The sequence below is a fragment of the Hyperolius riggenbachi genome, chromosome 8 (genome assembly GCF_040937935.1).
Source record: "Hyperolius riggenbachi isolate aHypRig1 chromosome 8, aHypRig1.pri, whole genome shotgun sequence".
NCBI lineage: Eukaryota > Metazoa > Chordata > Amphibia > Anura > Hyperoliidae > Hyperolius > Hyperolius riggenbachi.
In genome coordinates this window covers 266,645,826-266,662,086 of record NC_090653.1, presented here as the reverse complement: position 1 = coordinate 266,662,086, position 16,261 = coordinate 266,645,826, and the positions used below count along the sequence as shown (strand labels likewise).

The 16,261-nt window shown below is 47.6% G+C and overlaps 1 protein-coding gene across 2 annotated transcripts in view; it reads right to left on the bottom strand.

The window, feature by feature from the left end:
- OTUD5 (OTU deubiquitinase 5) overlaps window positions 1-16,261 on the bottom strand; it is a 103,814-nt gene that overhangs the window by 5,505 nt on the left and 82,048 nt on the right. For both annotated transcript variants that reach the window (XM_068248807.1, XM_068248809.1), the window contains exons 3-7: window positions 14,732-14,796; window positions 14,346-14,502; window positions 12,812-12,960; window positions 8,564-8,749; window positions 8,117-8,318 (exon numbers count right to left, since the gene is read on the bottom strand). In XM_068248807.1, coding sequence (XP_068104908.1) covers window positions 8,117-8,318; window positions 8,564-8,749; window positions 12,812-12,960; window positions 14,346-14,502; window positions 14,732-14,796 — 759 coding nt within the window. The remainder of the gene's footprint in view (window positions 1-8,116; window positions 8,319-8,563; window positions 8,750-12,811; window positions 12,961-14,345; window positions 14,503-14,731; window positions 14,797-16,261) is intronic.

Sequence of the window (16,261 nt, the reverse complement as noted above, 5' to 3'; positions counted from 1 at the left end):
ATAGCGCGGACATCTTCCATAGCGCTGTACAGAGTATATTGTCTTTTCACTAACTGTCCCTCAGAGGAGCTCACAATCTAGTCCCTACCATAGTCACACGTCTATGTATGTATTGTGCTGTGTATACAGTGGTTTTCAAAAGTATTTGGCCTCATTGAAGTTTTCCACATTTTGTCACATTACTGCCACAAACATCAATCAATTGTATTGGAATTCCACGTGAAAGACCAATACAAAGTGGTGTACACGGGAGAAGTGGAACGAAAATCATATTCCAATTTTTTTTACAAATAAATAACTGCAAAGTGGGGTGTGCGTAATTATTCAGCCCCCCTTGGTCTGAGTGCAGTCAGTTGCCCATAGACATTGCCTGATGAGTGCTAATGACTAAATAGAGTGCACCTGTGTGTAATCTCATGTCACTACAAATACAGCTGCTCTGTGACAGCCTCAGAGGTTGTCTAAGAGAATCTTGGGAGCAACAACACCATGAAGTCCAAAGAACACACCAGACAGGTCAGGGATAAAGTTATTGAGACATTTAAAGCAGGCTTAGGCTACAAAAAGATTACCAAAGCCTTAAACATCCAACGGAGCACTGTTCAAGCGATCATTCAGAAATGGAAGGAGTATGGCACAACTGTAAACCTACCAAGACAAGGCCGTCCACCTAAACTCACAGGCCGAACAAGAAGAGCGCTGATCAGAAATGCAGTCAAGAGGCCCAGGTGACTCTGGACGAGCTGCAGAGATCTACAGCTCAGGTGGGAGACTCTGTCCATAGGACAACTATTAGTCATGCACTGTACAAAGTTGGCCTTTATGGAAGAGTGGCAAGAAGAAAAACATTGTTAACAGAAAAGCATAAGAAGTCCCGTTTGCAGTTTGCCACAAGCCATGTGGGGGACACAGCAAACATGTGGAAGAAGGTGCTCTGGTCAGATGAGACCAAAATGGAACTTTTTGGCCAAAATGCAAAACGCTATGTGTGGCAGAAAACTAACACTGCACATCACTCAGAACACACCATCCCCACTGTCAAATATGGTGGTGGCAGCATCATGCTCTGGGGGTGCTTCTCTTCAGCAGGGACAGGGAAGCTGGTCAGAGTTGATGGGAAGATGGATGGAGCCGAATACAGGGCAATCTTGGAAGAAAACCGCTTGGAGTCCGCAAAAGACTTGAGACTGGGGCGGAGGTTCACCTTCCAGCAGGACATCGACCCTAAACATAAAGCCAGGGCAACAATGGAATGATTTAAAACAAAACATATCTATGTGTTAGAATGGCCCAGTCAAAGTCCAGATCTACATCCAATCGAGAATCTGTAGCAAGATCTGAAAACTGCTGTTCAAAAACACTGTCCATCTAATCTGACTGAGCTGGAGCTGTTTTGCAAAGAAGAATGGGCAAGGATTTGAGTCTCTAGATGTGCAAAGCTGGTAGAGACATACCCTAAAAGACTAGCAGCTGTAATTGCAGCAAAAGGTGGTTCTACAAAGTATTGACTCAGGGGGCTGAATAATTACACAGATTCAACTTTGCAGTTTTTTTTTTTTTTTTAAATGTCTGGAATCAAGTATGATTTTCGTTCCACTTCTCACGTGTACACCACTTTGTATTGGTCTTTCACGTGGAATTCAAATAAAAATTAATTCATGTTTGTGGCAGTAATGTGACAAAATGTGGAAAACTTCAAGGGGGCCGAATACTTTTGCAAACCACTGTATATCGTAGTCTAGGGCCAATTTTTAGGGGAAGCCAATTAACTTATCTGTATGTTTGTGGGGTGTGGGAAGGAACCCACACAGACACGGGGAGAACATACAAACTCCTTGCAGATGTTGACCTGGCTGGGATTTGAAACGGGGACCCAGAGCAGCAAAGCAAGAGCGATAACCACTATACCACTGTGCTGCCCATGTCATTAAAGGGATCGAATTCAAATCGCAGTAACAGCACAAATTGTAAAGTGTGTGTGTGTGTAAAGTAAAATGCAGTACAAATTACCCCCCCCCCCCCCCCCATCTTGCTGTCACTAACAATAGCATTGAAGCAAGTAGGGAGGCTGGGCAGCATCCTTCATTTTTTTTTTCTGCCACGTTCTGTCCTATGTCCTCGGGGTCCACCCTACCCTTCGCCTCTGGATCACAGACTTCCTAAACGACAGGTCCCAGGTCGTCAAGCTGGACAACATCATCTCTCAACCAAGGACCACCAACACAGGGGCCCCTCAAGGTTGCGTGCTGTCGCCGTTCCTATTCTCCCTATACATGAACAATTGCAGGTCCACTGCAAACTCTGTCAAAGTCATCAAGTTTGCGGATGATACCACCATTGTTGGCCTCATCTCTGGGAATGATGAACAGGAGTATCGCCTTCAGGTTGACAGAATTTGCCACTGGTGTAAGGAGAACGGCCTGGTCCTGAACACTGGGAAAACGGTTGAGATGATTGTAGACTTTAGAAAACATACCACCACCCCACCCCCGATCAGCATTGATGGCATGGTAGTTGAGAATGTTCCCTGTACACGCCTCCTCGGAACAACAATCTCTAAGGACCTGACTTGGAAAGCCAACACAACCTCCACCCAGAAAAAGGCCCAGCAGAGACTATTTTTCCTGCGCCAACTGAAGAAGTTCGGTATGGCCCGCGAGCTTCTGACGAGCTTCTACACAGCCACAATTGAATCTGTCCTCTGCTCCTCCATCCTGGTCTGGTACGCCGGCTCCTCCGCCAGCGACAGACACAAATTGCAGAGGGTCATCAGATCAGCGGAGAAAATCATCGGGAAACCACTCCCCTCTCTTGATCAAATCTTCAACTCAAGACTGCGCTCCAGAGCTCAAAAAATAGCTAACGATCCGTCCCACCCAGGCTTTCGCTTCTTCAGTAGACTCCCTTTAGGCCGGAGATTCCGATCCATTTATACCAGGACCACAAGGCACAAGAACAGTTTCTTCCCCTCAGCCGTAAACTACCTGAACTCTTAGACTCTAAATTTGACCGCATGGAGGCATATTGCTATGTGAATGTATTAAAATGTGACCAATTTCCGTAACTTTATCTCTATATTGTTGATGCGTGCATGTAGTTGTATGTCCTGTTCTTTTTCACACTTGCCCTGTACTTGCCAAACCCAATTCGGGGCACGGCCCAGTCGTGCTTGGCGAAATAAAATATTTTGATTCTGATGTCCCCTGTGTGCCCTTCTCCTGTCTGTGTCCCCTCTGTGCCTCCTCTGCATTTGTGCTCATTTTTTACTCCACCCCATACCACCTCCTCTCCATCTGAGACTCCTCTGGTCTACCTGTGCTCTCTCCGGTCCTCCCTATGCCTCTTCCTCTCCTCCTGTGCCCCCTTTATGCTGCCCCCTTTGTGTATATACACACACCAACCCAAACCCTTTCTTCACCTACTATTTGTGCTCCCACTCTTCCTCCTCCGGGACCCCTGCGGCCATGTTACATAGTTCTACAGCAGCTATAGGACTACAAAAAAACAGCCACAATTACTATTGGACTAGAGAAGAGTTGAGGACGTAGCAGAGCAGTGACACAGGTTGGGTCATAACATTCATGTACACAATGCTGCAGCAATGGCCTGTGGGCCACAAGCAAATAAACTCAAAGGTGAGCTTCAGTGGGCCACTGGAGAGGCCTTGGTGGGGGGCATTTGGCCTACTGTATGTAAGCGACAGCAATACAGGGGGAAAAGTAATTTACGGTGCATTTTATGCTGGGAGAAATATACTACTTATAAATATTCTATTTTTTTTTTTTTTACTATTTTTCGAGATAGTGGTCCTTTAAAGCGTAATGAAACCCAGCATTTCTTCTTTGCTCTAATAGATAATTTACAGCATATTATATACTACCACCTTTTTTTTCTTTTTCTTCACTAGAACAGCATTGAAAGGGTTAAACACAGGAATTAGAAGCTCCCTGCCTGGAAAGCTGGGGCATCTGAACTGGAGATAATGTTATCTTGTGTTTACTTCATTGTATCAAGTGAGGAATGTGACACATTCTCTGACACTGCAGACTCTCCTGAACACAGTCAGACAATCAGAAAGCATTTCTGCTTACATTAGAAGATGACTAAAGCAGTTATTAATAAACTGCAAAGTCAGCTCAGAGCAAAAAAAAAGTGTACTTTGGGAACTTGTAATTTCTAAATGAATAATACTGATACACAAAAGCAAATATGATAACTGTATGGCATATACAAAGTAGGAAAACATGTTTTTATTGAATATTATGTCAGGGTTTTATACCGCTTTAAAGAGAAGGTTCAGGGAGGTGCCCTTGACGCCGCTCCGGAGGCTCCCGGTCTTCTCCAGTGGCTCACCCGACTTGACCAGGCTTCCTGGTTGTGCTTCTCCATGCGCTCCAACGTGTCTCACGCAGTCGCGCTGACGTCATCGGACGTCCTACGGACTGTACTGCGCAGGCGCAGAACTACTGCGCTTGCGCAGTACAGCCTGGAGGGACGTCCGATGAAGTCAGCGCGACTGCGTGAGACGCACGGTGGAGCGCACAAGAGCCCGACCTGGAAGCCGGCCTGGCTAGGTCGGGTGAGCCACCGGAAAAGACCGGGAGCCTCCGGAGCAGCGTCGAGGGCACGTCCTGCCTGCAACGGGCTGGAGGAAGCCCGGAGGAAGCCCAGGTAAGTGGATTAGTATTTTTATTTTTTTAAACACCTCCCTAAACCTTCCCTTTAAAGAGACTCTGTAACATTAAAAAGATCCCCTGGGGGGTACTCACCTCGGGTGGGGGAAGCCTCCGGATCCTAATGAGGCTTCCCACGCCGTCCTCTGTCCCACGGGGGTCTCGCCACAGCCCTCCGAACAGCCGGCGACTGTGCCGACTGTCAGTTCAATATTTACCTTTGCTGGCTCCAGCGGGGGCGCTGTGGCGGCTTTCCGTTCCAAACTACACGGAAATACCCGATCTCATTCGGGTCCGCTCTACTGCGCAGGCGCCGGAAACTTGCGCCTGCGCAGTAGAGCAGATCCGACGGCGATCGGGTATTTCCGTGTAGTTCGGAGCCGACAGCCGTCAGAGCGCCTGCGCAGGAGCCAGGAAGGTAAATATTGACGTCACCGCTGCACGGACTCCACGGAGGGCTGCAGCGAGACCCCTGACGGATGGAGGACGGGGTGGGAAGCCTCATTAGGATCCGGAGGCTTCCCCCACCCGAGGTGAGTACCCCCCAGGGGATCTTTTCATGTTACAGATCCTCTTTAAGGGTACCAATGAACCTATTGGCATGGGTTTCCTTCTTTCCAAAAACATGGGTAGAACATACAAACGCCATGCAGATAATGTCCTGGCCCAGATTTGAATGGGGACCCCAGCACTGCAAGGTGACAGTGCTATCCAGTGCACAGCTTCAGGCACACCAGTTTCCTCCCACATCTCAACAATATACAAAGTTAATTGGTTATCCATTGCGTGTGATGTGGAGGGGCGGGGAATCGATTGTGGTATAGTTTTATACTGCATTGGTTGGTTCAAAGTGAGTGGGGGCAGCAGATCGAACAGTTCTCAAACAGTTATGAAGTGGTGCAAGGTATTAAAATGATCACAAGTCTCCAATCAATTTCTTATCAGGACATACCGGATTGTTTGCTGGATCGAGTCACCATCTTGGCATAGGTATAAATAGCTCCTTTAGGTCTATTGCAAAAGTTCACACTGTAGGTTTTGCAGATATTATGAAGTAGCTAAACCAGGCATTTAAGCTGCTCTCGCAACCACACGCACGCTATATCTCAGTGCAGAAAATACAGACACTGCCCAGACACATGAAGAAAGCGGTTGGTGCAACACAGATGCTGCAAGTAGCGCTTATAACATCCCTGTGTCCCTTTAGCCCCAGCCGCATAAATGTGCGCAGGTCCTACAGTGAATATTCAGACAACTGCAGAGGCCAGTAAAAGGCCAGCATCTACCACCCCCAAAGCAGCCAAGGGGTCCTATGCAACTGCAAGTGGAAAAAGAAAACAGCTCCCTGCGCAGACCAGTGCCCAATATGATGGAGTCAGCAGTGGTGTATATTGCTCAATGTGCTCAGCAAGGTTCTGCAGAAAAAATGTCAGGGCTTTATAAAAGCAAAATGTTTTCCATTTGTTTTCAATGGATACTATAAGAAAAAAAAAAAAATAGCCCCGGGGTGGTACTTACCTGGGAAGGAGTAAGCCTCTGGATCCTAATGAGGCTTCCCCATCCTCTTCAGCCTCGGGGATTCAGCGCTGGCAGCTCCTGAAAAATCAGCTGACGCACTTGTCGACAGTAGTGGCTGCAATATTTACCATCTGCGTTCCTGCGCAGGCGCATTAGCGGCTTTCTGATGGGCTCCAGCAGAAATAGCCAAGCCTGATTGGGTCCACTCTATTGTGCAGACGCGAGTCGCCTGACCCGATCGGGCTCGGCTATTTCCGCTGGAGGCCGAAGGGAAGCTTGTACTGCGCAGGAGCAAGGATTGGTAAATATTGCCACGCGCCCAAGCTCTTGCTGACAAGCTGGTTAGCAGATTTTCAGGGGCAGCCAGGGCTATATCCAGGAGGCTGAAGAGGACGGGGGAAGCCTCATTAGGATGCAGAGGCTTCCCCCTCCCGAAGTAAGTACCTCCCACGGGAAGTTTTCTTAATCACAGATTTACTTTAACCACTTAACGACCGCCTAACGCCGATAGGCGTCGGCAGGTCGAAGTGGTGTTTCCATGGAAACGGTCGCTCGTTCGAGCGGCCGTTCCATGTCGGTTCACGGAGGGTGTCTCCGTAAACAGCCTGCGAGCCTCCGACCGCGGCTCGCAGGCTAAATGTAAACACGCAGGGAAGAAATCCCGTGTTTACATCCATACGGCGCTGCTGTGCAGCAGCGCCGTAAAGGAGATCGGCGATCCCCGGCTTCTGATTGGCCGGGGATCGCCGCCGTCTGATAGGCTAAGGCCTATTAGAGGCGGTACAGGACGGCTCTCCGTCCTGTACCGCCTAAGCCAGCGAAAGAGGTAGGGAGGGAGAGAGAAAAATCGCTGCGGAGGGAGCGGCGGCGATCAGACCTGCCTAAACCACGATCTGTGCTGCGGGCTGGAGAGCCCACGCAGCACAGATCAGCCAAACACAGCCCGGTCCTTAAGTGGTTAAAGAGAACCTGAAGCGGAGTAAAAAAATAAAAAATTAAGATACTTGCCTAAGAAGGAAGATTCTGCATCCTCCAGATGCTTCCCACATCCCCCTGGAGAGCACCGCCACTGCCCAGGAACCGCTGAAGTTGCTTCTCTTCATGCTTGAGAGCACCACATGTGCATGACCAACGCAGGAGTGGCCGTACTCACGCAGGCGCAGTATGACCACCCTCATGCATGAGGAGGAGCGCGGACAGGTAGCATTTCAAGCAAGCTCTTTTCAGATACGTTGTGGGGTCCATGTGCAGCAATGGTCGTGGCAAGTGAAGGTTTCAGAGGCTTCCCTTTTCTCAGGTAAATACTGTATATACTCACGTATAAGCCGAGGTACCCACTTTCCCCTCAGAAACCAGGGGAAAGTGACTGACTTGTATATAAGCCCCATCCCCAGTAGCCAATATAGCCCTCTACATAGTAGCCAGATGTTCCCCCAGTACAAGTCAGCCCCCCCTCCCCATAACCAGATGTGCCCCAGGACCATACAGCCGTGTCTCAAGAAGCCACTAGATGGCGTCATACATATGAGACACAGCGATTGCCACAGAGGAGGAATCTCCAATCATTGCACAGCTGGCCTAGGGGACACAGGTAGTCTTGAGCAGTGCACTCTGCACAACATGTTGCAGGGGATGGGGGGGAATGGACACAGCAAGGGGCAAGCTGGTACGAGCAGGATCACTATTGCACGTCCTGACGTTCCTCTGCCATTAACAAAACCTGCTCCACCATCTGTTTTGCCCCACTGACTTGCATATAAGGGGGGGGGGGGGGGGGGGGGGGGATAACTTGCCAGCACATTTTTTTTTTATGATGAAAAATTAGGCTTATATGCGAGTATATACAGTATGTCTTATTTTACCTTGTCTCAGAGGTACACTTAATATCTAAAGCAGAATGCAATGGCAAGAGACATGGCAGTCACCTGGTGCACAAGGGGAAGGTGGTTTCACTAAAGCTAAGGCATTTCCCGGGGAAGACGGCTTGGCTGTTTGCTCTCCGTGAATTTCGGGGTGTTCGGGGGACCCCGCAGTGCTACGCTGTCTTGGCGAGCGGCCGCTCCATTCCTCTGGACCGCTGGAAGCTGCCGCAGTGGCAGAACTACAAGTCGCAGTGGCTTTACGGGGCTGTAAATAAAGAGAGAGAAGAGGATTCTAATTACAGAAAGTACTCAGAAAATCAGGAACTCAGAGGAGGAAGAGAAAACGCGTGGAAGGAAGACACAGCGCACACAGGAAGGGGAACTTGGTTACAGAGAAGAGGGGACAGGAAGTGGAAGAAGCCCAACTATGACTGGAAATGAGGCAATGAGAAGTAACGGAATAGATCCGGGAAGGTGAATGAACTCTGATGACAGAGGAGTCCCAGTTACCTGTCTGGCCTGCTTCTCCTGGTCCCTCAGCCACTGCAGATACGATTCTCTGGCTACTTGTTCTTCAATGGCCTCGTTTGTTGCCTCCCAGTCTGTGGCCCTCTTTTTATCTTCAAGCATCTGTTGCTCAATCCAGGACTCTTCTGAGGTCCGGATAGCGTTTTTCATTAGCGACTGCTCTGCGAACTGAACACACAAAAAGGATTAAAATGAAATCTAGAGGGGGGAAAAAAAAGCAACTCCACAGATCAGCTGAATAGACTGTGAAGGTGCCCATACATCTAAGGATGTATGCGCTGATCGATCAAGAGACAGGTCTCTCTCTCTGATTGGAGAGAAATCTGTTGGCTGTCCATACACTGCAGGCTGACCCCTGATAGATTTCTCTCATCAGCCTAGCAACGCCGATGCGATTACCGAGAGCCCAATATAGTGTAGTAAGTACTGGTAAATGGATACGAATAGTAAGTATATATTTATATTTACAAACGTGGGTTAGCGTCTAGGTAACCACTATTTCAGCAGGTGGGGAGATCAGACCTGTCCCCACTCAGGATTAAGAAGTTGCTCTCTGTAGATAGGAAGTAAGGGGCAACACCCCTGCACCACGGGTGGACTCAGGAACTATGTAAGCAGACAGAAGCGCCAGAAGAATAAAATATACTAAAAACTTTAAAACGAGGAGGAGGCAATGGTGGGCTTGCCTCATCCAAGCGGGCATCTCCCGCTTCATCAGGCAATACAAAAGGAACATAAAACTCAAACAGGTCTGGTACAAAGCTCAGCCACTCTGTGACAGAGGCGCTGAGCTTTGTACCAGACCTGTTTGAGTTTTATGCTCCTTTTGTATAGGCTGATGAAGCGGGAGATGCCCGCAAAATGCGCTGCACTTGCTCTTTCTGGAGTATACAAATACATCTTTTGTTGTATGAATTTACACAACATTCGTATGTGTCTGCTTGGAGGAGGTAAGCCCACCACTGCCTCCTCTTGTTTTAAATTGTTTAGTATATTTTATTGTTGTGGTGCCTGTCTGCCAACGCGATTAGGCACCTCAAATCTTAATGTGCATGCCCCCCTGCATTGTAAATCTGATCTGTCCCACTGCTGACTCCCGGTATCTTTGCTGTCACATGCCTTGCAGCACTCAGGAGAGACTGTGGAGGAGGCCTGAAGTCACAGCAGCGGGACAGGTTAGATTACAATGTGCGGGGGGGTGTTAGGGGGAGACACACATTTCCATTTGCATGCTGTTGTTGCTGCACACCGATTGTTCATGTTGGAACAAGATTTTCCAGCTTGCTTTATAGATACATTCGCCCAATTTCAGCCCAGCGCTGATTTTCATCCAATTCGATAAGAATCATTGATTTGGATGGTTGATTCGGCCGCAAAATCTCTAGATAGGTGGCCACATTTAGGATTAATGGAAAATATTTGAAATGTACCCAAGGCAACATGTGACATGATAAGATAAACAGGTGTATATAGAGGGCAAACCATTAATAACCAGGCTGTTTTATTTTGCTGCCTGAAAGAGTGAATTTTTAGGCATGGAAGTGACAGCTTCTGTCTTGTCATACATTGTTGGGAATATAGTAAACCTCACTGATAAATTACCAAATAGGTTTGCTTCCATGTATCAGGAAGTAGAAACACTGCAGAGTTACTGCAGGATTTGTATCAGCTGTAACCATTTTTTTTAAAGTTTATTATGCTGTTGCATATCTTTTATATCTTTTAGAGCAGAAAGGATGTTCTGAGTTCAGTTTATTTTCCCCTCGGGTTTACTTTAAAAAGAAACCGTAACCAAGAACCGAACTGCATTCCAATAAGTAGCTGATACCCCCTTTCCCATGAGAAATCTTTTCCTTTTCACAAACGGATCATCAGGGGGGTCTGTATGGCTGATATTGTGGTGAAACCCCTCCCACAGTGTGATGTCAGGACCATAGTTCTGACATCACACTGTGGTAGCCTTGTTGCACTGTTACAGCTGTTTCTAACTGCCAAAAAAGCAAGCGGCATCTCCTTCCACTGACATCACCTGCCAGCAGTAAAAATGTCACCATGTGATAAATGTCAGAATGTAAATCAGGGAGAGGAAAGATTTTACAAAGGGTAAAAACGGAGTGTATTAAGTGATAAAGATGCTAATCCTGCATTCAAAACTTGCAAAACTTTTTCTGGTGTTATGGTTTGGAGTTATGACATACTTTAGGAGCACTGGCCCTAGTGCCAAACAGTTGAATGCTGGGAGTTCTTTTTATCTATAATATATTCCTCCTCTTCCATTGATTTCCCTGCCTTGCTGCTTATCAGAAACTCCCTCTGATTACTTCTGTTTAGAAGCAAGGCTGAGGTGACTCAGGGATTGGATGTGTAAACAAAAAAAAGACAGTGAAGTTGCTAGCATAAACCTCAGTGGGAGTGTCTGAAGACTCTGGGAGGAGGGCAGCTAATGAATACACAATGAGCAAGAGAAGGGGGGGGGGGGGGACAAGAGTCAGGGAGGATATGATGTCAGCATTAGCTTGGCAAGATGGCCACTGCCTAGAATAGGATTTTCTGCTTTTCCTTTGTAAAATTCACAGGATTCATTACGTGAATAGCAAAATACATCTGTTATGTAAGTAGAAGTAGTATTTATCTACTTCTATATGTGTTTTTTTATTTCTAGGTTAGCATGGGTGTCGCTTGTTCTTTAACTGGAGTTCCTCTTTAAAGTCTACCACAGCTCTTAAATCAAAAAGATTTTATACATACCTGGGGCTTCCTCTAGCTCCATCCGCTCCGATCTCTCCCTCGCCGCCGTCCTCAGCTTCGAGAACCGGGTCCCTGCACTTCCATCAGAAAGCCAGTCTAGCGTCAGAGAAGTGCGACCTCTACGTATCGCAAAGAGCGCATTTCTCCTGTGAAGCTGGCCGTGACTGACGTCAGTGATGAGACCCGGTTCCCGAAGCTGTTGGCAGCTAAGGATGGCGGCGTAGGAGCGCTAGAAGTGGATGAGGCTGGAGTAAGCCCCAGGTATGTATAAAATCTTTTTAATTTAAGAGCAGAGTCCTTTTAAGCTTGCTTGCTTTTATCTGCATAAGGAAACACAGCCATTATGAAGGGATCCTAACAGAAAATAACAGATGATTATATTAGACTTTTGAAATATCTATAGAAGTCCAAGTCTGCAAAAACAGGAAAGAGATTTTGAGATCTTTGGCCTACAGTTTTGCATAGGTAGTTAAATCCATTCTGAACCATGTAAAAATTGCCTTAAAGTGAACCAGAGACGAAGCGCCCTCATGTATTTTACCTATATCAGTGGGAACATTAGAGAAAACACCTACCATGCTTTCTGTTTCATTTTTCACAGCTCAGCTTGCTCGTTATGAGCCCTGATAAAATCCCTGACTGAGCATTCAGTCTGGCTTTGCTCAGGAATCATCATAGCTGAGTCTGTCTTCTCTGATGTCTTTTCAAGCCCAAGCTTGCCCCCTTCTGGCTCTGCTATAAAGATTCCTGAAGCCCAAAGCCAGGCTGAATGCTCAGTCGGGGATTTTATCAGGACAGATAACAAGCAAGTTGAGCAGTGAAGAATGCAACAGAGAGCAGGGTAGGTGTTTTCTCTAATTTTCCCACTGATATATATGGTAAAATGCATGAGGGTGCTTCGTCTCTGGTTCACTTTAAAGAGACACTGAAGTGTCTTTTCTTATCTTAGTTTCTTATCCAGCCATCTTCAGCATTAAATTCCAAGCCGATTTGCCGCATTCCCGCGGCAAAACGAGTGATTTGTGCCCCTGAAATAGCCCAGCAAAGTTCTATGACTTTTTAAGTTGCATATTTTGCTGCCCAAGAGGCAGAGCTGTGCGCTGTAGCTCTGCCTCATATCCAGTCTCTCTCCGACGATCTCCGCCTCTCCCAGTGTTACAGCTGAGACCACCAATTTTAGTTGTTAATTTTAACATTATGAAGAAAAGGAATGCAGGGTAATTTTCAGGAAGGGGTCGGACTTAAAGGACACCCTTTTTAGGGGAAACAAATTACCAGCAGATGTAATTAGGTGGAAAACACAATTTGTATGTGGCCAGCTTTGTAATGCAAATGGGAGGCGAGAGCCTGCAAACTTTTATGATAAAGTCATAAAGCATGTAAGAAGTTAATCATGGCAAAACAACATGCATGCTCCACCTGTGATGTTGCAGTTACTCTTTACCATACAACCCCCCCTCAGTGCATGTACCCCCTTCTTACCCCTGGTTTAAAGGATGGCAGACCTAAGCCCACGCCAATTGTGGCCTTATTGGGGTTAACCACAGAGTTGTAATGGATGTTCCGATGATAGCTCACTCTGATTGGCTCATCTTCGTTTTGCTGGATTCCGTGAAATGTGTTGATTGGTTCTGGATGGATAAAGAGACAATGTTCAGGACTGTGTACACTAAATATAGCCTGCAAAGGGAACAAGCAAAGGAGTCAGGTCTTCGTTATCTACCAAGTCCACACTTTAAGCACACCTTAACTGAGAGGGATATGGAGGCTGCCATATTTATTTCCTTTTAAACAATAACAGTTGACTGGCTGCGCGGCTGCACGAATGCAGGGCAGTTTCCTGCACAGAGCTGCCTCTCGGGCTCGGCGGAAAAAGCTAAGCTCCGTGCTAGTGCAGCCTAGCTCCGCCAACAAGTCCTCGACGATGGGCTTTGGGGGGTTCCAGCGCTGGAACTGCGGGGAGGAAGGGGACAAATCTGTACTTATCCAGAGGCTTCCCTTTACTTGGGTAACTACCCATTTGTGTCACTTTTTCACAAGTACGCTTTACCAGAAAATAAATACGTCAGTTTCCATATCCCTCTCACTTCAGGTGTGTTTTAACGGAGAACTCCGAGATGTGCTACATGGAAGTATCTACCAAGTTAAAGGGTATCCGAGGCGATTAATCAAATCTATCTTTACTTACCTGGGGCGTCTTCCAGCCCCTAGAGGCCACATGTGTCCCTCACATCAGCTCCGGACTTCTCCCGGGTCCCGCAGGCTGCCTCCGAACTTTCTGCGCATGCGCGCCCATGTCACTGGAACCATTCTGTGCCTGTGCAGGAGTGGGCAGTGTGTTCACAGAATTGGGCTCAGTGTCATTTTGTTAATAAAAACACTGGGACCAAGTCTCGGGCCAACCTCCATGTCTGTTGGTCACCTCCCTCCCTTAGTTCCTTGGTGACTCATGGTACCCCTCCTTCCCCTGTACCGGTTCCCTGCTGTCTAGGGCCCCCATCCCTCTCATACACAGTTCCCTGGTGTCTAGTGGCCTCCCTCCATCCCCTATACAGTTCCCTGGTATCTGATGCCTCCTCTCTCCCCTATAAAGTTCCCAGGTGTCTAGTGGTCCTCCCTCCCCTATAGCTTCCTGGTGTCTAGTGGCCCCTCGCCCGTATACAGTTTCCTGGTGTCTAGTGCTTCCCCCTCCCTCCCCACATGGCTTTCCTGCTAATCTAGGGCTTCCCCTCCAATATAGCTTCCCTGGTGGTCTAAAGTGGGCCAATCATAATGCAATGCGGGAACCACTTCTGGGCCACCTTTGATGGCTCTGTTGTCCAGATTTGGCCCAGGGGCAGGAAGTTGACCTGTATGGCCTAGAACTATTTGTTCTGGCAGCTTTAGCGATACTTTCATTATGGTTACCCAGCATGGCTCAGTCATACAGACATGTAAAAGAGACCATGCACTACGTCAACTAATGTTCCGCCCCCTGCTCCTCCTGTGACAGCTGTAGCTGGAAGAATGCAGTTACCTGTTCCGTACTGATACACTTCTACAGGCCGGTTGTACATCTCCGCCATGGCCTGCATCTCTATGTGGTTGCCATGGCAGTTGTTTTTCCGCTTGCGGTTGATGTAAGTGGTGAAATCTTCGGTAACGTAGTTTGAGAAGTAGTCTGCGTTCTTCATCTGTGGGAGGAGAGGAAGGACAGAGGGGACCATGAGAAGGATCATCAGGGTCTCCACTACAGCTACAAATCATAATCTGGCAACCCTCACGATGTTCTCATATGACCCAGGTGAGTGATGCAAGCTTTTCCCACCTAATAGTTTTTTTTTTCTTTCATAATCCAGTCCAGGTTTGCTGGATCATTTCAGTTTTCCCAAGCCCAATATGTATTAGCCAAGCATCACTCACCAAGTAATCCATGCAGTGTTTCCGGACCACCTCGTGCATGTCCTGGTCACCGTACACCTGATCGGCTGAGAGGAGGAGGAGAACAGAACAGTCAGGTTACCAGGCAGGAAAAAGAGAACACAAATTAGCTGTAACAATATCAGAAAGCCTTCCTACACACACAGACACACACCACCGTGTACAGCACCGATCCCGGGAGACACCTGCAGCCACACACACACACCACCGATCCCGGGAGACACCTGCAGCCACACACACACACCGCCGTGTACAGCACCGATCCCGGGAGACACCTGCAGCCACACACACACACACCCACACACCACCGTGTACAGCACCGATCCCGGGAGACACCTGCAGACACACACACACACACACACACACACACACACACACACACACACACACACACACACACACACACACACACACACCACCGTGTACAGCACCGATCCCGGGAGTCACCAGCAGTCCATAGAAAACATTACTCTGGGGTCATTATTTATATGAGTGGTAGAGAAACACCTCTTGTATCTACATAGATCCAACGCTTATCTAGCTTCTAATTTGTATTTTAAAGAGGAACTGTAATCGAGGATTGACTTTCATCCCAGTCAGAGATACCCCCTTTTCCCATGAGAAATCTTTACCTTTTCTCAAATAGATCATCAGGACGGTCTGTACGGCTGCTATTGTGGTGAAACCCCTCCCACAGTGTGATGTCAGGACCTAGGTCCTGACGGTGTCCTGTCTGTGAGTCCTGTTGCATTGTGGGAAATAAACAGCTTTTTCCAACTGCCAACCGGTTCGCCCCACTACAGTCCATCGTGAACTCTGCTGTACGACTCATCCACCTCTCCTCCCGCTTTTCCAACACTATCCCACTCTTGTCAGTCCCTTCTCTGGCTGCCAGTTACACAAAGGATAGAATTTAAAATCATTACCCTTGCCTACAGAGCTCTCCACAACCTAGCTCCTAACTGTCTAAAATAAACATATTTCCAGATACCATCCGACATGCAATCTCCGCTCTAATAATAATATTTTACCGTCTTCCTCTCTGGTTACCTCTTCTCACTCCCGCGCTTACAAGACTTCTCTCGATCCTCTCCCCTCCTCTGGAACACTCTTCCCTCAACACATCCGTCACTCACCCACACTTACTCTTTATAGGTGGAATCTGAAATCTCACCTCTCCAGGCAAGCATAATATCCTTCCTAGGACCCTGCTCACTAACCACCATTTCTACTACCTCATACACAGCTTCCCTTTACCTATTGTCTTGTCCCTTAAACCTTTAGACTGTAAGGCCTTTTGGCCCGGGCTCTCTTCCCCTTTTGTCTCTCAATGCTGTGTAATGAGTGTGTACATACCTCCCACCCCTGTGTACAAATCTGTGGTTGGTTTGTTCACTGCATCAGCTTAAATCCACCATTGTCTTCAATAGCTCACCTTGAACCTCAACTTCGTGCTAACCTAGGCTAGAAAGCAATTGCCTGTGCTCTTTTCCAGCAGGTACACCACCTCCT